The sequence below is a fragment of the Diabrotica virgifera genome, chromosome 4, assembly GCF_917563875.1.
Source record: "Diabrotica virgifera virgifera chromosome 4, PGI_DIABVI_V3a".
Taxonomy (NCBI): domain Eukaryota; kingdom Metazoa; phylum Arthropoda; class Insecta; order Coleoptera; family Chrysomelidae; genus Diabrotica; species Diabrotica virgifera.
Window position 1 is genome coordinate 262847950 of NC_065446.1, and position 22734 is coordinate 262870683.

Consider the following 22734-nt stretch of genomic DNA (forward strand, 5'->3'; position numbering starts at 1 on the left):
GTTATATGCCATTAGAGTGAAAACTTAGTCTTTTGCTAGCAGTTGCCGCTAGGGCATCTATGCCATTTCGTTCGTTGCAATTCGGGACTGCACGCTGGGGTTTGTTTTGGTTGGATCAGGGAGAGCAGCATATGTGCCTCCTGATGAGAGACTAATAAGTTTCGAAACCGGTAGAGGTGCTTGCAGCACTCTCTGATTGGACTGGAATATGGTTCGGCTGTATTTTCGTTTTGCAACGAAATTGAAAATGGTTATTCATTTTTGATTTACATTTACTCTGTGTGGAGTATGAAGGGAACCAGTCTCGTTGGAACTTTACCGCGCTGAGCAGATGTGACGTGAATTGTAAATTGTAGAATTCCCTCATCTTCCTTAGTCTCAGCATCCGTATGGCTTGCAAATTGTAGAAGCCTCGGAGGTGTAACCAGAGAAGGTTCCCATTGTTTTCATTCTGGTGGGATATGTTATATGCCATTAGAGTGAAAACTTAGTCTTCTACTGTAGGTTATATTTATATGTTCGGTATTTACGACAATTACAGTAAACAATAACAACAGTACTTTCCATGGAATATCTATTTATGATAATATAATTCAGGGCCCTGGAGTACATTTTTTCGACATAATTTTAACCCTTAAACGCCCAAGGGTGGGCAAAAAATGTCCACCTAATGCGTATTCCCTTGTAACATATTTATTACGTGTTTAATTTTTTTTTTAATTATTTATTGTTAAAAAGACAGCCCATTATCGAATGTTAATTTGGTTCTACCAATATTTTTGAAAATAAAAGCAGCATCTTGAGTTAAATATGGATGGGCATAAAAGTACAGCCTTGGCAAAACTTGTTACTAAAGGTTTCTATATAATTTCTCGTTGGTAGGAAGATAATCCATATAATTATCGATGTATAATTACATAATCTACATAATTATCCGCCAATGAGGAGGCTGAAAGAAAGAATATGGAGAAAATCGACAAATCTGAATTACTGGTATGTTAATTTTGATGTACATTGTAATTTTGTTGTAAGGTTTGTAAATTGTTTATATTAATATTTTAGAAGATGCTGTGTTTATTAAGCATAAGATTCTCAAGTTTAATCCATTTTCAACAACTCTCAATAAATATATTAGCTATTTTCGAGGTGGACATTTTTTACCCACCCTTGGGCGTACATGGAACCTAAAAAAGGTTGGGCGTTTAATCGCTAAATACGAATCCTAAGATAAGTTTTTCTGTATCTGATAAACAGATGCACAATATAATTTATTCATAAATAAGAACATTGATTGATAATACATTTCAGTTCCTGAAGTTGGTCGTTGGTCAGCCGAAACCGGGTCCGACAACGAGTTCTACCAGAAGAACGGCTCACCAAACCCGCTCCCACATCCAGATGTCACGCCCGAAACGAGCGTACCGGTACTACAGTCCGAGCAGTACATGGTTCGAGCCCATTACAACAACTATAACCCCAGTTCTTTGGTCTACAAAGGGGAGTACATGCCTAAGATGATGCCTCACGACAATATGAACTACCAGGACTACGATAGGGGTAGTGATATCGACGAAAAGGGCCATATGAACGACAAGTATCATTTTCCATATACAGGTGAGTGGGTATCATTTACTTACAGTTTATTTTGCTACTGTGTTTTGTGGATTGTACTTTTTTTGTTCTTCAATGCTCATTTGAAAGGTAAAATTCAGAAGAAGAAAAGAGACGAAAGGAAGGAGAGTGTTCACTGGTCACAAGGCCTGGCTTTTAGGTTATTGTAACAACAATCAAAACAAATAGATCCTCTAGTGCAGAGGTCCCCAAACTATTTTTTCTCGTAGACCACTTTAAAAAATTTACTGGTTTCGGTGGACCCCTGCGATGGACCCCTTTCGGAAAAAATAAGACATTTAAGGCCGAACGGAAAAAACGTATTAACAGAAAAAATGTTTTAATAGAAGGGACTAAAAAATGTGATTATTAGACATTATAACAAGTTTTTGATCAAATTTTAGTATAGAAAACGTTAACATACTGGTTTTTACATTTTCCTCCATTCCCAAAATACATGTTCTTCTATTTGGCTGAAAATTTGTCCACAGATAGCCAAAACACAGGAATTTAATTGGTTAAAAGAATTTATATAGTTCTACAATACAAGAAAAGTTACATGCAATAATATCATTCCAAATTATTTAGTCCAGTCAGGTTAGCATTTGATCTTGCATGCCAAACTACCCAAGCAAGATTCTATTTTTCTAATCTTTAGGGGGTCAATAGTAGTGTAAATTTAGAATCGCGAATGAATTCTGCCGTTGCGTTAGCCGCCATCTTGATTTTAAAGGAGAACCGTTTTTGCTCAATATCCCGCCATTTTCAACTTTTCGACCAAAATGGTAAGAACTGAAATTGTTCCAAATAAATCGTGTATACAATAATTATTACAATTTTTTTGTAACCATTTTTTTCGTACGGTCGATATTTTCCGAGTTAATTGTACTTACAATAGACGCCAATAATATTTTTGACTCGGATATTCCACGTATTTTTTTGTATTTACAAATTCTTTTAACCACTTAATGTCCTGTGTTTTGGCTATCTGTGGGCAAATTTTCAGTCAAATCGAAGGACATGTACCTATTTTGGGAATGGAGGAAAATGTAAAAAACGGTATTTTAACGTTTTCTACACTAAAATTTGATCAAAAACTTGTTTTTAATCAATATAACTTGTTATAATGCGTGCTAATGGCATTTTTGAGTCCATACTTTTAAAACATTACTTTTCCATTGATATTCTACGATAAAAAAATGCAAAGGACATCGCACACATCTTATGGAAAATATAATGTCACTCAAATTCAATAAAATTTATACGAATAGATGCGTTTTAAATTAACGGTCAAACCTTATCATTGCGCCAACTCTATATTTTCAATAATAAGAGCAGAAATTGATATAAATAAATCTGAAATCAAATGGGTACGTACATAAGTTAGAGAGAGAGAAAATATTTTAAAATACCCAAATTGTCGGTACTCCATAAATCAGCGGATTAGTTTCACTAATCCGCTTAGACCCAGCGGGGTTTAAGCTCTTGTGAATAGCACCCAGAGCAATAGTAATTGTAACTGACACTTTTACTGACTCAAAAAATGTGATTTCGATAAACTTTATTTGCAATTTGCGCCGTAATTAATCATAATTAAGAGTTGGCGCAATGATAAGATTTGACCGTTAATTTAAAACGAATCTATTCGTATAAATTTTATTGAATTTGAGTGACATTATATTTTCCATAAGATGTGTGCGATGTCCTTTGTTTAAATAAATACCAAATCACTATAAAATTTTCGTGGACCCCCACTTACAACCTGTGAACCCCCATTTTTATTTCACTCCAACGTAGACCCCCGTTGAGTCCCTCGTGGACCCCTGGGGGCCCACCTGGACCACTTAGGGAATCACTGCTCTAGTGTGTATACAGTGCGTCCATAAAGTAACGCATAAATTCATTATTTCGTAAACTGGCGACTTTAAGGAGAAATTCCGAAATATGTCGATTTTTATTTTTAAATTACAATTTTTTGGCATATATATCATACTAGTTACGTCATCCGTCTGGGCTTGATAACGTAATCGATTATTTTTTTAAATGAGAATAGGGGTCATGGGATAGCTCATTTGAAAGGGTATTTAATTCTCTATTTAGTAATACAAACAATAACGTAATTATTTATACAGGGTGTCCGAAAATAATTTTTTAATTAAATTAATTGAGACAAAAAGAAGAATGTATGTAACTTATTTAATTAAAAATTCGTTTTACTTTTGTCAGAAAAAAGGAATACGTGTTTATTTGACAAATAATAAATATTGCTTTTCGCTTAAATTCAATGTTAGAGCTGCCACCCACCTGCCTCTTGGAAGTTTAACATTGCGCTTAAGCGAAAATCAATGTTTATTTTTTAAATAAAACATTTTTATGTTTTCTGGCACCAATAAAATATATTTAGAATTAAACAAATTACATACGTTCATCTTTTTGTGCCAATTAATTTAATTTAAAAAACACTTTTTGGACACCCTGTATACATAATTATATTAATGTTTATATTACTGAATAAAGAATTACATACCCTTTCAAATGAGCTATTACATGACCCCTATTCTCATTTAAAAAAGTCATCGATTACGTCATCACGCCCAGAGGGATGACGTCACTAGTATGATATTTATGCCAAAAAATCGTAATTTAAAAATAAAAATCGACCTGTTTCGGGATGTTTATGGACTAACTGTATATCCCTATAAACAATGGATCGACGCTAAAAATTGAAAGGGCATATATTTTCATTGAAAAAACCAGGAATGTGTAGTGGAACTACTGGTAGTAATAACACACAAGTGTAAAGTAAAGTTATAATAAACTAATTGATTTGAAATTACATTAATAATTTGTTTTACTACAAAAATTATCTTTCAACATTCACATTGAACGACGCCGACGTGTCAACAACAATGTTACCACTCAGTCATTGTTACCAGCCCAAAATATTAGAATATTATTTTGATTTTCACATCTACAGAGTGTACCGAAATTTTTAACCACAAATATATAGGACAAAACCAATCGACGAATCTCTGGCAGAATAGATGAACATAGACTAAGTCTGCCTGACACTGTTCCTATAAAAAGTTGCAATACCATTTAAATAAGAATATTAAGTAATAGACAATTTGATTTTTCTGTTTATGAAAGTTGAGAGTAGAATTTTGTCTAACTTTTGCTTGTGTATTTGTTCACTGCTGCTTAGATAACGATCTCAAAGGTTTGTGCTTCTGTATTATTAATTGCATGACAAATTCTTATCTGTTTGTGTATATGTAGTTGTATTAACGCTTAAAAAAAGTTTGATTGCTCAAGTATGTACCTAACTATTATTAAGGCTTAGTTTTACTTTCTTATTTCTCCAAATTCAATAGTTTTTATCTTTAAATATTAATATACGCATAATAATTCTTAGATGTTACGTCTTTAGTGTCCTCTACGGAGTAGAAAGATGGCGTCTTACAGAAGTCGGCATAAAACTAAAGCGATACGCTTTAATTACTATTTTTGCTAATTTTATTTTCTTAATTTTTAATAACTTTTCTCAAAACGAAACAACATTAGTCATTTAAAACTCACATGTAATATACAAACCATATGCCAACAAGGGCCGTTGATTTCGAGAAACCAAAATGTATCCCTAAACAGATTGTATAAAATTAATGTTTTTTCAAGGAAACACTAATGGATTACGATGTCAGATCTCCACACTCTTTATGTCAACTTCTTAAAATACAAAAAGATTCTCATCTTTTAAAAGGCAGATGCAGTAATTTATGGCCCTTTCTGGCTATTATCGCAAAACCGCAAACCAGTTGACATAATAGTTGGTGGTCCGGCAAAGCCAGTCTCTACACAGCATGCGAACGATGCAGACACACCCTCGCTCGCGCTAACAAACAACCCTCTTTTGAGATATAAGCAAAACACCGCTTGTTTACCCAAAATAAATAAATATATTACTGTTCGTTGTTACACTTATTTTTTATTAATTCCGTCAACCACACCACCTGAATAAAACGATTATTAGAGGCATTTGAAATGTGGTGCTACCGATGTTAAGGATCTCATATGTACACCACGCAACTAACATAACTATTATCCAGAGATATAAAAGATATCCTTTATATACATCAAGAATAGAAAAGGTCATAATGGGGATGCACTGGAGATGGGCAAACCAAGACACGTTGGATGTTGCGAGGAGCACTCCCAAATCATGATTAACAGTGTATAGACTTTGTAAATCATGATTTGGGATTTGCAATGTGTCTACATTGTGGATTGTGACTTGGGAGTGCTCCTCGTAACATTCGGCGTGTCTTTTTTTGTTTATTTCTGGTACATCTTCATTGTGATTGTAGTATAGACATTTTTAAAACATCTACAGGCCTCAGGTCGACTCAGCCTGAATAAAATGAGTATCTTGGGTAAAACCAGGGGTAATAATAGGCGGTTGAAGCGTAGCACTGGCCTGTTACCTTCCTTGTATACCGTAGGCTCTAGAGATAGCAGACTACCCTGCTATAATCCCAGAGCCACGTTAGCGGTATAAAACGGGAGACTATTACTATTAAGAACAGAAAATTGGCTTACTTCGGACACATTATGCATAATGTAAATACCGACTTCAACAGTTGATTCTATATATATATATATATATATATATATATATATATATATATATATATATATATATATATATATATATATACATAGAAACGATGTGTGCTGTTTTTTACCATTTATTTAAATTTTTATTTATTTGGTATTTACATATATATATATATATATATATAATGGATTTCTACGGCTGTAGCCGACTCTCCATACCCAGCTTCCAATTTTTTCTATCGTAACACTTCATCTAATTGCCTCGAATCCATTGCCTCCTGAATATTGTCCCTCCAGCTTCTCCGTGGTCGTCCTCTTTTTCTTCTCTCCGGTGGGACCCACTCTAATATTTTTCTCGGCCAGCGAGTCTCATTCATTCTTTTAACGTGACCGAACCATGTCAGCTGTCTCTTTTCAATATCGTCTATTATAGTTTTTTCCACCTTCATATGTTCTCTAATTGTTTCATTTCTTACATGTTCTAATCTCGAAACCTGACAACTTCTTGCACTATGTCCCAAACTTCTCCACCATAGATTGTAGCGCTCTTCATTATACTTTCATATATTCTTCTCTTTATTTCCTTCCTGATATCATTGTTCCATAAAATTGAATTGAGGGATCTAGTGATGCTTCTACCTTTATTGATCCTATGTTGTATTTCATCTTTACTAATTCCTCGTTTGTTAAATATAGCTCCCAAATATTTGGGAGCATTGTTTCACACCAACAATATGTCCTTGTTCCAATGGTAGGTTTTCAATGTCTTCGTTTTCCACTATGAAGTATTCTGACTTGTCCATATTTATTACTAATCCTGCCTGTTGGTAATCGTATAGCTTAAGTCATCTTGATCTTGGGCTATAACAACTTGGTCGTCCGCAAAGTATAATGTAAATAGGGAGTCGTCTCCCACTTTCAGTCCCATCGGTTTTACTGCTTTTGTCCACCTCTGTAAGGATTGGTCAAGGTATATTTTAAAGAGAGTGGGAGATAGGCAACATTCTTGTCGGAGGCCTTTTGAAGTATTAAATGCCTCAGTAAAATTTTTGCCGTTTTTGATTCTGGTGTTAGTGGTCTCATATAACATTTTAGTTGCTTGTATGAGTTTTCCATCGATACCGATGTATTTCATTGACTTCCATAGTTCTATTATGGGGACACTATCATAGGGTTTTTCTAGGTCGATAAGAGCGAAGTGGGTTTCCTGATTTCTCTGTATTCTTTTTTCTAGTGCTATTTTTAAAGTGAAGAGATTGTCTACCGTTGAAAGTCCCGCACGAAAACTAGCTTGCTCTTCAGCTTGCTTTCCTTGAATTTCTTATTCTATTTCATTTCTTAATATCCTGAAGTATAATCTTCCAATGGTGCTAATGACTGCGATTCCCCTATAGTTTTTGGGGTTATTTTTAGGTCCCTTCTTATGTATGGGAGTAATATGTGATGTTAGCCATTCATGGTTGGTACTTTTTCTCCATTTAGACATCTTTCGAAAAGTTTTTTAAGCATATCCCATAGTTTGGGTGGTCCATATTTTATGAATTCAGGATTAATTCCTCCAGCCCCGGGTGCTTTCCAGGATTTCATAGTTTTAATAGCTTCTTCCACTTTGCTTTCATCTAGTTCTATTTCGTGTTCTCTCTGTATATCATTCTCTTTTTCTTGTATTCTTGTTATGTATTGTGGTCGTTTTTCTACTAATTAGTTGATTCTGCAAGGCAATATTGAGGACAAGGGAGGCCCCGGACGTAGACGTATATTCTGGCTGGCCAATCTTAGGAAGTGGACTGGTCTAACATAGACACTTCTAGTAGAAGACAAAAAATATTTGAAAACATGAAAGTATTTCTAAAAAGACTAAGTTTTCAATCTAATAGCACATAAAACAACATCAAAAATATTGCTCTACATCCCACCAGATTAAAAACAATGGGAACCTTCTCTGGTTACACCTCCGAGGCTTCTACAATTTGCAAGCCATAACGGATGCTGAGACTAAGGAAGATGAGGGAATTTTACAATTTATAATTCACGTCCCATCTGCTCAGCGCGGTAAAGTTCCAACAAGAATGGTTCCCTTCGTACTCCAATTGGAGTAAACATGTAAATCAAAAATGAATAACCATTTTTAATTGAAAATGGATTATGAAAATGGTTATTCATTTTTGAAAGTATTTCTGTTAAAGTACTTATATAAAAGTCAGTAAAATTTTTCATATTTCTGTTAATGTTTATTTTTACTTTTCCTTTTGTAACACATTTCACATTTTAGCCGAAGAAGATCATATAACAGCCCACAACAACTACATCCACCCCCTTCATCCCGGCAGTAGAGTCATGTCTCCAGTGACCAACGATGTAAACAACCCCGGTCTGGACTATCATGGTTCCACGGTGGGGTCCCATCTGGGTTCCAGGATGGGCTCCGTGTTGGGTTCCGTCCACGGTTCCCTCTGTGGCAGCATGAGGGGTTCCCCGTCACCGCTGATGCCGCCCGTGTCCATGATGCACGCGACGCATCACGGGGATCCACCGCAGTAAGTTGTTTAAAACTTTTACTCCTATTTTCTAGTAGGTGGTGGTTAGGATAGGTTAGGTTCTTTATTTTATCAGACAGCCAAGCTGCCTTAAAGGCTCTAAAGTCATTTACTTGTAAGTCAAAGTAGGTTTAGGACTGTAAACAATCCCTCAAGAAGCTGGCGCAAGGCAACAAAGTAACTTTGATGTGGGTACCAACCAGGGCACAAGGGAATTGCAGGAAATGAGGAAGCTGGCAGCCTCACAACAGAAGGGGCTTCCAAGATCCACAACCTTTCTTTGGACTATCGAAAAGCCGCATTAGAAAGAAACTCCGGACCTGGGATTAAATTAAAATAGGATTAAACTAAATCAACCACGACTACGTTGGTCTAACACACCAAAACAAAGGCAAGCAAAAAGGCTCATAAAAGTGTCATCTACTGCAACAAACCGCCTTCTCGAAATGAGTAAAAAGATATCAAAATGGTCACTGGCCTTCTCACCGGTCACTGCGCTCTGAGATATCACCTCAAAAAAAAATGGCAAATCAGATGATGAGAACTGTCGTTTCTGTGACAATGAAAAAAAAAGAAACGGCAGAAATATATTATGCAACTGCGTAGCACTGTTCTGGAAACAACTAAAATTCTTAGAAGAGGTCAGTCTAGTACCCTCTGACATAGGAAACAAGTTATCTAGGAAGCAAATCAACTTCATCAGAAGTACTGGCATCCTAGAGCTTAACTAGATTAAGAATGATTAAGGTATGCACAAAAGACCTCTGTAGGTCGAAGTGAGGGAGTATGGCCATAAGAGGCTGCTTTAATTTTTAATATTTTGTCGTGATATTTGGCACACATGTATGTAGAAATTACTGTATAATTATAATTAAAAAATTACTCTATAATTAAATAAACTATTACAAATACGAGTCCGTACCGCCATTAAGACGAACAAAAAAATAGGTACACTTTCCTCAAGTAAATTTTTTTATCTCATGCCTAGATTTTGTGTCATCGGAATTACTAAAAATCGATTATCTACAACAAGAAATCGAACTTGACCGACTTGGCAACATTTAGCCAACATGAGTATAATAATTATTATTATCACAATATAGTGCCTTCGTTTTTGATAGTATAGTGTCACTGTCACTGACGTACTGCCGATGCACTGTTGCCGCACTGCTGAAAGATCGCAGAACTTTCGAAACAAAAAATATTGATGACGAGCTGATGTCGTCCACACATAATTTAACGACCACACATAATTTAATTTACTCTAATCTAGGTGATGGTTTGTATGAATGGGACTTTATTAAATAAATATAATGACTGGGGAGCGGATTTTATGCTAAATGCATATTGCATACATATTTCGCATATTTGAGAACTTTAATAAATTTTGCATATTTAAAAAAAAACATGCATATTCTTGTGCCTACTTAAAAACATTTATACCTGGTTGCACCAACAGATCTTAAGCTCCAGCTTAGCTAAGATCTACTTATAAATAGGGCCACCTTGAGTATCACTTACGTTGCACCATAATTTTAGATTCTTACCTTATTATCAATTATATCTATTATTATATTATGATATTCTTATTGTAATATATTATAATTATATTATATTAATTCTTATGATATTCTCGACTTAAGCTTAAGATATCTTGGTGCAACCGGGCATTAGACATTTATTTAAAAACAAGTCCAAAAAAAATTTAAATTTTTTAAATCGACACAAAATATTTCCCCGCACAGGCTGTCGTATCTATTAATTCGAGAACTACCTGAATAGAGAAGGCTCATTCACTGCCTTTTCATTTTTTATTAGAAAATACCCGATCTTTACACAAAGTACTTATATAGTGCTTATAGTACGCCGTTATGAAATGATTGTAGGATGCTAAAATGATGAAGGACGGTTTGCCGGGAAATCCGAATTTTATTTACTTTTATTATATTTCGTACAATTTGTATCCCAATTTAGTAGGTACCTATAATTTTGGTAATTCTTTTAAATCCCCTATTGTTAAGAGAATTTACACCTTTAACCATAGTTTTACGATTTTCTAACGGAAATTGAAATATTCATGCTTTATATCAGATCCCGTCTTTAAACGGCTTTAAAACTTTGGAGGGCATATGCGAAATTTTTAATGGAAATTTTGAAATTGATTTTAGTGCAGAATTTTCGGCTTTAACAAGTTATTTTAAATACGCCCCAATTACTTCTGTTGATGTTGAAAGGAGTTTTTCAAGTTATAAAAATATTTTATCTGATCAAAGAAAATGTTTCCTCGTAAAAAATTTGGAAAGACACATTGTGGTGAATTATAATCGAAGATATATATAGTTATATTGTTGTTTTATTTTAAATAGGTAACTATTGGTATCAGTTTTTGTAAAACATGTGAATAAGTTGCATATATGAAAAATAATGATTTTATTTGAAACATAATAAATAAGATTGCCGCCCCCCTATAAAAAGAACCCCCTAGAATTGAATAGAACAGAAAATTTGTGGTTTCTCCAAATGCGCATTTTTTGAATTTTTGTGCATATCTTGCGCATATTTCGTAATTTTTTACTGCATATATTATATGCGCATATTTCATCAAAATTGATCGCATATAAATCCGCTCCCTAAATGACTTTTATCTTTATATTCCTCTATTTCTTAAAACTAACAAAACTTTCTCTTCTTTTCACTAGATGGGTTTGGGAATACTCAACTAAATAGACCTACTAACTATGGTAAGGTGTTAGTAATACATTTTCTGTAGCAATCATATTAATTTGATTTGTGTTGCAGGATGGACGACAAAAATGAAGAAACGTCTGTTTAGGTTAAGCACCTTCTGTATATCTCTCCTCACGTAGGTTTACGGTTTATTGTGCTCAATTTTGTTAGACCCTCACTTCGCAGAATAATTTTCGAAGTAGTGTATTACGACTGGCAAATTTTGTGTTCGCTAAATTTAAGAGAAATTTTTACTTAGGTTTTTGTAGATCCAAATGTGACTCCTTTGTATTTTGAACTTTATAGCAGTTAAATATCTAGCATATAAAGAAAGAGGTGGGCGTAGATACTCATTCTTCTTTACATGCCATCTCCGCGAAGAAGGTTGGTAATCATCATTGCTATTCTATCTTTTGACACTACATCCCGAAAAAGTTCAGTTGAGCTGCATGCAAACCATTCTCTGAGATTTCTCAGCCAGGACATTTTTCTTCTACCTATGCTGCGCCTTCCTTGAACCTTTCCCTGTTCATTGCATGAACACACTGATTAGAATCAATGAAAATAAAGAAAACAATGTATGTAATGCAGTCAAATATATCTGTACACCCTGTCTACTTGATAACGTGGAGCACCGAGTGCAATGTTGTGGATTTCAGAAAGGGGAAATAAAAAAAGGGTCAGGTAGCCGATGGTCATGTTTTTCAAGGCGAACCTCTTTTTAGTTGATGATCCGCTATCTCGACTCGAGATAGACAAGACGTAGATTAGTTTTGGATACACAAATATTATATTGTTAACAAGAGTAACAGGTAATAGTGATTATTACAGATACTTATTGCAACTCCGTAGTTTTATTTAACATAAGCAGCATAAAGAAATAGCATACTTCCTTTATCTCATATCTTTGTTGTCCGGTACAAATGTCGTCTTGTAATTAGCTTTCTTTCTGTTATACTAATTTATCAACAGAATCCAACAGCGTTTTGTGTAGCTTTGTATATTCATCTCAATCTCAGTTGCTTTAGCAAGTAGAGATGTGATTGTTTATGTAATATACGTTTTCAAGATCTTCTACTGTTGTTCCTCTATCTGGGAGTTTCTTTGGTGTCTTCAAATTTACAGATTATTTCAAATTAAATTATATAATCCTATTTATTTTCATATCATTACAGTGTAGATAGCAAGACTTTAATGATAGAAAATAACATCTCGAAACATAAAAATATGTTTATGTGACAATATCAACATTGACGACGGCTGTGACGTCGCTTCAAAGTCATTTGTCATTTAGCTGGTCACTTGTCATGTTAATCATGACATCTGTCACTAAAATTGTATTTAACTTTGTTTAAAACAACGGATAGTGTATTTTTCGTGGCAACTTAATTATTTTAATGCCATAAAAAATTGTAGAATCATATAAACAAGCTGATCTGATACTTTTCTAGAAAGGAAACATCATCTAGGAACAAAAAATTTCTGATGAAAGATTAAAATACAAAGGAGTGTAACTGCGGAAGTGAGGGTGACTTTTTTTGTTCAGTTATTGATATAATATGCTATAAATACGCTTTAGACAACTCAACCTATATACCAATAATACTCAGCTTTTTATACATAGCAGCAATTTTAATTCAAGAGAGAATAATAACATTTCTCGAAGCCGTATCTTTCTTTCTGGAGGAAAAATACGGTTTCTTTAAGGAGGGGGTATGGTTTGAAATCAACATTTCAAGCACAAGTTCATATTCTTAAATAAATTTGAAGTTGACATTAAATAACTAAAGTGATGCACACAGGAATATGTTTTTGAATCGCGGAGTAATTTACAAAAGAGAATGGGAACAGCTGTTTAACGTTTCTCACTACACTCAAGCAAACTGGCGGAAGCTGCTGCAAACCGAGTCGAAGGTACAGCAACATGCTGTATTTCCGGTAATTTTGCTCCAATCAATCTGAAAATTTCAGAGAGCATTCTTGAAGTTATGTACTTTTATTTAAAATAATAAAAATATCGAAAATTTCAAAATTTTCAAAGCATACCTCCTCCCCCTTAATATTAAGTTCTACACCTTTTACACAAAACCACCTTTTTGAAACACACATACATTCCTTGAAGACTGTGCAAATTCAGAACAATCTACATTCCGAATTTAACCAAAAAAATTGAGAATATTTTATGCATTGTCTCTATATAATATATGAAAACAGATTATATAATAAAAACTAAGTCTTAAGACCATGTTAGATGAGTAAGATAAGGTTGTGGCCGAATAATATTATAAGAGAAGAGTAATCTGATTTTATTTTTGAGCTTGTAGATGAGGTAAAAACGGATCTACCGTTTTTCTCCAAATATATACAGTACGTAAATCTTTCAGCTAGACATAGGTAATATTCATTGAGTAAGTGTGGCAACTGCGGTCTCTCGATGGCACTGCTGTCGTCAGGGCTGCAGACGTTTTAACTTTTAGTATCAATGGACCGTCATAGTCGTGACGTCAAATAAGTGTTGGCTACTCTGAAAAGTTACCAAACAAATGAAACTTCTGTTAGTGTCAGTTGAATACACACGTGGTGTTTATGACAGTGATAGATGCCAAGTTTTATTTTTGTTTTTTAATATGAAGTCATTATACTGTCAATATAGAATTTTAGATTCTATGAAAGATGAAAGACGTGTCTTTCAGAAACTTAAAAAACTTGAAAGTTCTCCTATCTGAGTAGTGGTTACAATCGGGTACCCCACATATTACCATTTTATAGAAATTAAATAAGATACAAGCAACTTAGCAACAGAACTTGGCGTCTAATAATGTCACAAACACCACGTGAGAATTTAACTGACACTGACAGAACTCTGTTTTGTTTTGAAACTTTTCAGAGTAGCCAACATTGATTTGACCTCACGACTATCACGGTCTATTGGCATAGACTCGAGATGGCGCAGTTGCCACACTTACCTCAATGTATATTACCTACTTCTAGCTGAAAGATTTACGTACTGTATAAAATAGCCATATTAAAGCGTTTTTAAAATGATTTTAAGAGTAGTTTTGCAGTAGAGATATTTTTACCGTGATTTTACGATTTTTTAACCCATCATCAGACAAAAATTTGGATTAAAACATTCGAATCCAAAAATACAGCTCATAGATTATAAAACTGATTACTCTCCAACACATTAACAATAATCATAATGCACATTGATACGATACTATTAGAATTTTTAAGGTAAAATCGAAACGTGTGCCATTTTGGAAGAAAAATATATGCGAAAGCACTACACACTTAATTTTGCTCAATATTTTTCAAGTTATATACAAAAACCTGACCACTTAGCTTTTTAGACGGCACAAAAGGAATAAACAATGGTTTTATTTCATAAAACTTACATTTACTTTGTTATATATCGTGCTCTGAGAGTTTAATGAACGTTTTTTTGAAGTTAACCAGTTTTGAGTCGTCCCCAAAGGCCATGATTTCGTTTGAGTGACTGTTTGAGTTGGCTACACTGAAAAATGTAAACTCTCTTAATTGTCATTTGTCAATAACAATTTCTGACGTCTGTTTTAATTGTCACTTGTCAAATAAAGTTTATAACATCTAAAAGCAATCTTATGTACAATCTTATTTATTTTTTGGGAAAGTTACTGTCCCTTTAGTCGTCCACAATGATAATAAGTCCATTCTACGTTACTATTTGAGCTGCTTGCACTGAAAAGTTGCAACTGCCTTACTTGTCATTTGTCAACAATCATTTCTGACGTCTCTAATCAGCAGTGATCTTAATTATTGTCATTTGTGAAAGAATGACATCTAAAAGTGTTTTTCTGATGGTAGCAGCAAACACAACGGTAAGAATACGAAACACAGTTGACTGTAGTGTATAAGCATTTTCTATTGTGATCCTAATATATATCCTGTCGGTTTAATTAAGATTTTTTGGGAGTTAAATCTACTTTTAGTCTATAAAAATGGCAATGTCTTCGTTATATCTACGTTCCTCTTTGCGACATTTGCACTAAACAGTTGCAGTTGCAAGAATCTTACTTGTCATTTGTCAACAATCATTTTTGACGTTGACACTGTAATTTTTTTAATTGTCACTTGTCAACGAATGTTAATGACATCTAAGTATTTTTCTGAGATTACCAACAAAGAGGGAGATTCAAAAATATAGTTTACTGTCGTGGATAAGCTTTCTAGTCTTTAGATACTTTTTATTGCATTCCTGATATCAAAAAGAATCATCAAGGATTTTATTTGATAATATTTAAATTTATTTTGTAAAATCCCGTTATCTGGGAGTTTATTTAAAATTTTTCAGGAGTTAACTCTGCTTTTGGTCGTTCACAATGATAGTGGCTTCTTTATACGGCACTGTTTAAGTTGGCCGCACTGTACGTGTCATTTTTGACGTCTAAAAGTTTTAATCACTAATAGCGATCTTAATTGGCATTTTTTAACGCGTTTTCATGACATGTAAAAGTCTTTTTATGATATTATCAACAATCAATTGACTCTATATAGATATATATTTCTCTAGAATTTTGATGCTTTATATTATTGGGATAATAATGTCAATGATGTAGGTACGATAAAATAAAACTTTGTATTATTCCAACTTGTCCAGATACTACTGTACTTTAAGAAAACTAGTAATAAAGATACTGATGGAGATAAAATAGAATACTGTATGCTGATATTTTGAACTTTTCATCTACCAATTGCTATGTCTTGGCTTTTGAATAGAACCTGGAACACAAAACTGTTAAAAATATATACCTTACTTAACCAGACCAAAATGTGATCAAATATAAGTACTAAAAGATATAGGACACATGTATAATCATACAACAGTGCTAATCAAACGCTTTTAAACTAATTTCTATTTTTGCCTATACTCCAGATGAGTTATATTAAGACTTATCACTCGGTCCGGAGGGTGCCAATATTTGGTCGTAGAAAAAATATAGTGTGAAACTCTAACTATACCTATTCAGCATATCTGAATTTGTTTTATTTCCATCGATGAACATTTTAAACTACATGTTAGATAGTAGTAGGCCATAAGGATTTTGAAAGCCAACCGGAGAAGGTTTTATTCTAATTTTACAATACTCGGTGTTTAGATGATAAATCTATTTTGCTAGCTCTGTAAATGAACAAGTGCTGGTACAAAAACTGTTTTTGCCTTACGAAAGAGTGTGGCGGGTATACTAAGCCCAGAAGCAGACGAGCCACTCTGCAGCGCAACAAAGTGGCTTAGATGGCGATTTTGTAGCGCCAACGATTTTGTAGTGGACGCCACTAGTAGTAAGGATCGGCGACAGTGGCTGGCCATTGTCACTCGTCTGGAATGGCACGTTTAATTTACATAAGAATTTACGGCTAATCATGGGAAGCTACTTTGTGGCGCCACACTCATTCCACAGAGTAGCGCGCAGATTGGTTCGTCTAATACTGGGCTTAGATGTGGTGTTTGTTTTCCAAATTTTTAAAATTTGGTACTTTTATTAGAAATGGATTCACTGGATCGACTTAGGCTGAATCATAATATGAGACAGATCCAAAGGAGAGAAGATTTTGCCAAAGGGCCTAGTCGGGTAAGATGATGAAAACTGCCCCCAACTCGATTCGAATTCCATATAGGTCACCATTTAGCATATATAGTAAAACTCACTTTCTGAAATTTTTAGCCCCCTAGGTGGTCATGTGACCCACCTAGAGCCTAATTAGGGTTTTTATGTTTTTATTTTTTATCTCAGCCGTATCGAGAACTAGCGAAAAACTTTAAATAAAAAAGTTGAAAAATTTTAAAAAATTCTGTCCGAAATTTTTTTTTTTTAATTTTTGGCGGGAAATTTAAATTTTAGAACGATTTTATAATTTTAAATGAGTATAAAAAAATAACTAAGACATTCCTTTTCACGAAAAAAAATATATAACGTGTATTTTTGCATAATGTTTCAACCTGAATTTGTTTCAAATTTTTAAAATTGGTGAAACGCATATTTAAAAATTAAAAACCGCATTTTTTCGGTTTTTTTTTTCGTTTTTTGATACAATTTTCTACATGATTTTCAAAAAAGGTAACACCGTCACTAGAATAGGTAAAAAACTGAAAAATAATTGGGGTTTGCTTAATAAAAATTTTTTGTAACGCCATCCATTTTCAAGATACAGGGCGTTGAAGAAAACAAAATTTTACACATTTTTTACTATTTTGTCGAAACTACTAGCAACATTGTAATAAAACTTGGCGAGTTTTAAGAGGTAGTTATTGTGCCTGTTTTGACATATAATTATGGATTTAAATTTCATCATTGGCGCGCATAGGGGTAGTGGTCTGAACTTTTCAAAGAAAAAAGATAGTACGCCACTGGCATATTTCAAATTAACAATCATTTTTGAATTCCTCGTTCAATTTGCGATAAAAAACTATCATCTCATTTTTTCATACGACGCGCCGTTTTGCTGCAAAAAATAAAATATCTTATCGCTTCAAAAGTATTCAAATTAGTTTTTATAATGGATGTACAATATACAAGTTTATGCAGATGTAGAAACTACTTTTAGAAGTTCGAATACTTTGTAAGGGTTAAGATGTTTTATTTTTTGAATAAAAATGGCGCGTCGTATGACAAAAAAAGGAAGATATATTTTTTGTCACAAATTGAACGAGGAATTCAAAAACGATTGTTAATTTGAAATTTTTTTCTTTAAAAAGTTTAGACCATTACCCCTATGCGCACCAATGATAAATATAAAATTCTTAATTGTATGTTAAAAAATGCACAACAACTACCTCTTAAAACTCGCCAAATTTTATTACAATGTTGCCAGTAGTTTCGGCAAAATCGTAAAAAATGTGTAAAATTTTGTTTCCTTCAACGCACTGTATCTTGAAAATATATGACATTACAAAAAATTTTTATTAAGCAAACCCCAATTATTTTTCAGTTGTTTACCTATTCTAGTGACGGTGTTACCTTTTTTGAAAAACATGTATAAAATTGTATCACAAAACGAAAAAAAAAAACGGAAAAAACGCGGTTTTTTATTTTTAAAGGTGCATTTTACCAATTTTAAAAGTTTGAAAAAAAAACAGGGTGAAATATTATACAAAAATACAGGTTACATATTTTTTTTCTTGAAAACGAATGTCTTAGTTATTCTTTTATACTCATTTAAAATTTTAAAATCGTTCTAAAATTTAAATTTCCCGCCAAAAATTAAAAAAAAATTTCGGACAGAACTTTTTAAAGTTTACAACTTTTTTATTTAAAGTTTTTCTCTAGTTCTCGATGCGGCTGAGATAAAAACATAAAAACCCTAATTAGGCCTTAGGTGGGTCACATGACCACCTAGGGGGCTAAAAATTTCAGAAAGTTAGTTTCACTATATATGCTAAACGGTGACCTATATGGAATTCGAATCGAGTTGAGGGCCGTTTTCATCATCTTACCCGTCATACCATCTTGTTGGTATTTTCCTTATATCACAAGGTTTTTCAATCTGTTTTGGTAAGGTACTGCATAGGTATGTATCAAAGATCTAATTCACTGGTCATGTTATGTTTTGTCAAACAATGGACAGGGCTAAGAAACATAGGAGACCTAATACATACTGCAATGATCGAGAAAAATGGTCAAACGTGATCGCGAACATCAATTAGTGCACTACATATGAAGAAGAAGAAGTTGTGCTTTGAATCCATAAAAAGCAACTCTTATATCAATCTCTTCCGAGACTATACGGATTCTGGACTTTTTTTATACAACTTATACCTTTGACATATTCTAAAATATTATATTGGCTGTTATATTGGAGCTAGGTTTGAACCTTTGAGCATCAATTTTGGACTATGAATTACTGATTTGAATGATAATTTTCTATTAATAGGCTAAAACTCGTTTCATTTCTGGACAAGCCTGAAGCTCAGTAGATGTATTGGTACTACTTTCACTAGTTCAGATAGTACTAACGAACTGACGTACTGACTAGGGTTTGTTTTGAGTATTGTTCTACATAAATTTCTAACCTGTTTTGGTAAAATAAAATATCTCTTATACGTACTACATTCAGGAAACTTTTGGAGGAAAAATATACACGATACTGGCTATGATTTTTTTGATTGAAATATGTTGGTGAAAGCACATCTGTTTCATTTCTGGACTAGATTGAAGATGATTTCCTTCTATTACTGGTACTACCGCTAGAAAAACTTTCTTTAAGACAATACAGTACTTACAAGGATGTAGTTGATTAATTATTTAATTCTATTTTGGAATAAAGCAGGTATCCCTTGTCGACTAGTCTAGATGGCTGGACCCATTTTGTGTAAAAATGGCTTTGTAAGACAGATTATTTTGTACTTTCAAGCATTTATTGCAATATTTTCATTAAAATGCAGAACTATTTTGAATGACAAATTAATTTTTCTCTACACTGTCGAACTTCCTTAATAATCTTTCATTTCTGAACTAGAATTGAAGATTTCCTTCTATCACTGGTACTATCGTTAGAATAGCCCTCTTTTAAATAGTCTACAGTCTACATGGTACTTATAAGGGTCTAGTTGACTAAGTATTTAATTTCTGTAGCTATTTCGCCTATACAGACTGTATAGACTGTACAGACTATATTTGTGAAACAAAAGATGCGTCTTTCGCCTATACAGACTGGTCTAGATTGGTGAACTCATCTTGAGTACCACAAAGTACTTCCTACCATGGAACTTCCTACCCATGGTACAGGAAAGCCTACTTGGTACTTCCAAACATTTACTTAAATGATTTCATCATAAGATAGAACTATTAACGATACATTAGTTTTTTTATACTGTGGAACTATCTTTGTCATCCGTTTCGTCTCTGAAATAGTTTGAATATTTCCTTCCTTTACTGGTACTACCATTAAAAAAACTTTCTAGACATTAAAGGCAGTAGACTGTAGTATCTTTTTCTACCTACACTAGGTGGACTTCTGGACCATTTTGACTACTATGAACTCTGTATGAAAGCCTGATGGTACTTTTTTGGGCAATTTTGAGATCGGCAAGGTTTGCATTAGATAGGAAAATCAATATTAGAATATTTGAAAAATAAACATCATGTAGAAACCCGGCAGGACTATTTAAAAAATGCGTGTTTGATAGTGCTTTAATTTTTGTAGTATATATGTAGCTATCCCAGAGGAAAAAAAAGACTTTTTGGAAAAAAATTAGGCGCACCTTATTTATTTTTGCCTAACGTCAAAAAAAGTATTTTTCGTAAAATTTGTGAAGCATCTCGTGCCTAAAAGCTTTTTAAAATGATGACCTTGTATTTTGTATAAACGGAAAGAATCAAAATGTGTGTCAACAAAAGAGATAGACTTAGAGGAAGATATTTTGTAAGATCTCAGTATTTAAATGTAATTTTAGGAATCGATTTTTTATATATATGATTTGTGACATCAAACGTACTGTAGCAATATATTCTTGTGTTTAGTTAGTGCAATTTTTTACATTCCATTTTTTTCAGGTTTTGTACTTAAAGTATATTGTGATTTTTTTTTAGAATAAATCCTAAGTTATTGATCGTTTCATTTATTTTCCCAATATTCTGGTTTTATTTAATTTTGGGCTTACAGCCTTCAAGATCAAGCATCGCCGAGAGAGAAAAATGACGATGCATCGATAAAGCATTAAAAATAGACAAAAAAATATCAAAAGACTTGGCGATACAAAATTACTGATCACGACCAAAAGCGTTTAGAGGGTTATAAAAAGGATGCAACACTGCCAAACGGCCCGAACTATACTAAAAGATTATATGAAAATACGCCAAGACGTGAAAATTGTCAAACGCAACAAAATGCTTATAAAAATGGTTGCAAAATCGACAAAACACAGTCAAAGATAAGACAAGTGTCAAAAAGATTGTCACACGCAACAATAATTTGTAAAAGTGAGGACAAGAGTAGAAAGCGACAAAAAACTGTCAAAGCTACATAGAGATAAAAGTGAAGGAGAAGTACTCATTGCAACGAAAAGGGTCAAAAGCGACAAAGGCGTCTTAAATCGACATACCATAGATATAATAACCAATAGATTAGGTAAGGTCCAAAAAATAGCGTAACGCGGAACAGTTCGGGTCGGTGGTCTATCTATCTCTCTCTACCGACGCTTAGCTTTCTCTCTCTAGCATATGATGGCGTCTGTGTCGTTCCATTACTCTGACCTCTACGTAGATACGCTCACACTCGTACGATAGACAAAGAGAGCTAGACCACCGTACTTGATATTTTTTTGAATTTACTAAAGCTAGATTTTTCACAGTTGATTACTGTGAGTGTGTAGAGAAACATACTGCGGTCGGTCAAGTGAAACGTAGAACAGGGGTTACTGAGAGGGTATCAAAGTTGCTCTCCTACGAAGGTAATTATTTCCATTTACTAAGACTGAAAATCAGTATACACATTCTAAATTAAATATAAATAAAAGTTATTATAGTCGGTCAGCTGTATGACGGGACAGAGCCGGTCGGTCGGCCCCAATAGTCGATTGAGGAAATGAAACATTTTGGCTCGCAATTTTTTCTTCCAGCATGGATTTACTTAAAATTTTCACAGAAGGTAGGGAATAGTCGCAAGTATCATTATATCATACGCTAAAACCTTGGGGTGGTTGCCACCCCATCTCGGGGGCGGGAATTTTTTTATTACATTTTAACCATGTAATTCGATGGAAAACGTGATTCTAAGAAAAAAATGTTTTTTACATTTTCTTCGTAAAACTAATATTTTTCGAGTTATTCGCGCTTGAAAATAACAGTTTTTCGACGAAGAAATCGACTTTTTTAGACAATTTTTTGAGAATACCTCGAAAAATATTCTATATATTTTTGGCGATAAAAAGTTTCTTCAAAAATTATTTTGTAGGATTTTTAAAGAGCTATAAGACTGTGTAAATTAAATTCCGTAAGATCCCTTAGTTTTTAATTGGGATGGGTTTAAAGGACTCGAATAAGGGGGTGTTTGCTGGTAAATAGAGGTTTTAAACAGCTATATCTGGCTAACTATTCACTGCTGTAATGAAAATATATGCACAGGGTAATTTTAGTCATTAAACAAGCTACAATCTAGTAGTTTATAATTTTTTTCGTATCTTCAGTATTTTCTGAGATATTTTGAAGTAAAAGGTGCAAAAAATCAATTTTTCTTTTAACTCCAATTTTTCCAAAATTTTAAATAG

The 22734-nt window shown here is 33.5% G+C and overlaps 1 protein-coding gene across 3 annotated transcripts in view; it reads left to right on the top strand.

Moving 5' to 3' along the window:
• Window positions 1-21076, top strand: part of LOC114325504 (protocadherin-like wing polarity protein stan) — a 140610-nt gene extending 119534 nt beyond the window's left edge. Inside the window, exons 23-27 of one of the 3 annotated variants that reach the window (XM_028273577.2) lie at window positions 1309-1614; window positions 4817-4831; window positions 8498-8762; window positions 11462-11503; window positions 11562-21076. In XM_028273577.2, the coding sequence (XP_028129378.2) occupies window positions 1309-1614; window positions 4817-4831; window positions 8498-8762; window positions 11462-11489 (614 nt within the window). In that variant the 3' untranslated portion in view covers window positions 11490-11503; window positions 11562-21076. The remainder of the gene's footprint in view (window positions 1-1308; window positions 1615-4816; window positions 4832-8497; window positions 8763-11461; window positions 11504-11561) is intronic. The other 2 variants (XM_028273568.2, XM_028273587.2) reach the window with 2 other exon arrangements.
• Window positions 21077-22734: the final 1658 nt, after the last annotated feature.